General features: G+C 33.1%; 1 protein-coding gene across 1 annotated transcript in view; it reads right to left on the reverse strand.

Moving 5' to 3' along the window:
• LOC107093396 (latent-transforming growth factor beta-binding protein 1-like) overlaps positions 1–2,496 on the reverse strand; it is a 29,700-nt gene extending 27,204 nt beyond the window's left edge. Inside the window, exon 1 of the mRNA XM_015388430.1 lies at positions 2,267–2,496. Within this exon, the coding sequence (XP_015243916.1) occupies positions 2,267–2,297 (31 nt within the window). The 5' untranslated portion in view covers positions 2,298–2,496. The remainder of the gene's footprint in view (positions 1–2,266) is intronic.

Genomic DNA, 2,496 nt, shown 5'->3' on the forward strand with positions numbered 1-2,496 from the left:
ATGGAGAGCAGGCTCTATATTATGGGGAGAGAAAAGGAAACATCATGCATGTAGGAAAGATTAAACATAAAGCAGAGTCAGACTGAGAACAGACTTTTTGGTGGCATAGCTGCACACCATCTAATGACATATGGGTGAAGAACTTCCTCTTGTCTGTTGTCTTTGAGAATAAAAAATGTTTCGAAAAACTAGTTTTTTAGCTTTAGGCAGCGTTTACTCAGTAGCTTCACACCATCATGTACAATGTGAAAATTCTAAAACCAAACCAAGAAACAGTTTGAAAGGTGTCAATGATAAGAGACATTAAGGAAGAGCATGAGGGTAAAAATAAATAGAAACAACAGTTACCTCTGCTAGATTATTGACATCTCTGAAAATGCCACAGTCCAGTTCTTAAAGAAAGAAAAATATTAATTGACTTTGTGAAAATGATTTTTTCAAGTTTTTTTCTTCTAAGACTTAAAACCTGCTTATATTTGCTGTCCAAAAGAAACTAAGAGCTGATTTTACTCTTACCAGTACAACGAGATTTTTTGTTGCCGTAGTTAGTAAACCCTGCAGAGCATGCACAATAATGACCACTGGTCCCTTGGTGGCATGTTCCATTTCCACAGATTGTTTCATCAGTCTTACATATATCTGGAAATTGAAACAAATCAAGAAGGGGAAAACAAATTGCGTGGCAGTTTGTTTCAGTCAGAGCCATTACAGTGTTCAACTAGTATGTCTCATTTCAACTCAATGTTTTTACAGTGGATTTAACATAATCATTTTCAAAATCTTTAAAGAAAGGATTTCAATTCTGTAAAATCTTCTCATATCAGGTCTAAAACCTCACCTTCACATTCCTGTCTCTCCCCAATAATGGTCATTTTTCCAGATTTAGGTATGTAACCAGCGTTGCAGGTGCAGTTATAACTGCCTGGTGTGTTTATGCAGGTTGCATTTGAACCACAAACATTTTCATCTTTACATTCATCTTTATCTGTGTGAAAGAGGGGCAGAAATGGAGGAAAAAAAACATTTCAGAGAAAAACTAACTCTGAGCCAACACTCTAAATGGAGAGCAAAACGAACACCACGGCACAGGAAGTCAATGTGTTACCTAAGCAGGAGACGTTGTCAGTGCGATTAAATGTTTTCGCTTCAGTAGAAGACTGAAATCCTTCTTTACAAGTACAATAGTAGTTGGGAATTGTGTTGATACATTCGGTATTTGGTCCACAGAGATCTTTGTCAATGCATTCATTAATATCTTTGTTGAAACAGATTAGAAAAGAAAAAAGATTTATAAGAAATTATATTATCAATCATCAATATTAATAAAGACTACTTACCTTGACATTTTGCAGATTGTATGACAGTTAAATTTACAGCTCCGGAGGGCGACCTGTAACCCTCTTTACACTGGCAGTAGAAACTGCCATGTGTGTTGAAACAATTTGCTTTCAGGTCGCAAATTGGTCTGGGATAAGCACATTCATCATAATCTATGTTAAGGAATGAGAATAGTGAAAAAATTATTTCAGAATGAAATAATGTTCGAATTTACTAATAAAGACATATAGAAAGAAAATTATAAATGATGAAAAGAAGTTTTTGAGTTAATAAAGAATGAAAAATTATCCAAAAAAATAGATATCTATGAATATGATAAACAACAATGTAGTATTTCGAATTTTTATTAGAGAGCTACACATATCTCATATAACTATCTGTTCCATTTAGAAAGTTTTTTTTTTTATTTACATACCAACACATTTGTCTTCAGATAAATAAAATCCAACACCGCATGTTGTTTCAGATTTAACAGTAGAGATCAAAGCTGAAAAGCAAACAAATAAGACAAGAAATGTTCACCCTTTTAATGGAGCCTTTAATATTTTAATCCTTGTATTCAACACTAATATTTTTTTAAATCATACAGTATAATGCATCATAATAAGTCAATTATCTTTTCAGTAATACTACCACTTTTGAATAAAGCGTTTAGCTGTTTTTCATATGTCAAAATGCATCAGCGTTGTTTCTTGTTGCTAGAGACAGGAAAACAGTTTTCTTCCACTGACTGGTCATGTGGTAAGAAATAATGTGGGTAGAGCAGATGAGGTCATAATGTATTTCTATGTTGTGTTTAAATTCAATGAGGAAATTTAAATAATTGTTGAATTTTTTGAAGATAACTTGAAATTAGATCAGCTTTATATAATGTATTATTGTACATTCTTAAAAAAATAAATTTCAACTTATGACAGACATCACTCACCCAGTATCAGGAGGGCAGACTTGGCTCTCATGGTGTGGCAAGAAGCTGAATCCAGATCAGTATTTTAGAAGTTAAAAAAGTATTTTCCACATTCAAAAGGTCTGAGGCTCTTTTTTCCTTGGTCCTGCTTGAACAATACACAAATGGGTAAAACAGAAGGCTGAGTGCACAAGTTAATGTCTACAAAAAAACAGAATAAATACTTTTAATATTAGTCCACTTCTGTAAGT

Source organism: Cyprinodon variegatus, unplaced genomic scaffold (assembly GCF_000732505.1).
Source record: "Cyprinodon variegatus isolate N-32 unplaced genomic scaffold, C_variegatus-1.0 Scaffold423, whole genome shotgun sequence".
NCBI lineage: Eukaryota > Metazoa > Chordata > Actinopteri > Cyprinodontiformes > Cyprinodontidae > Cyprinodon > Cyprinodon variegatus.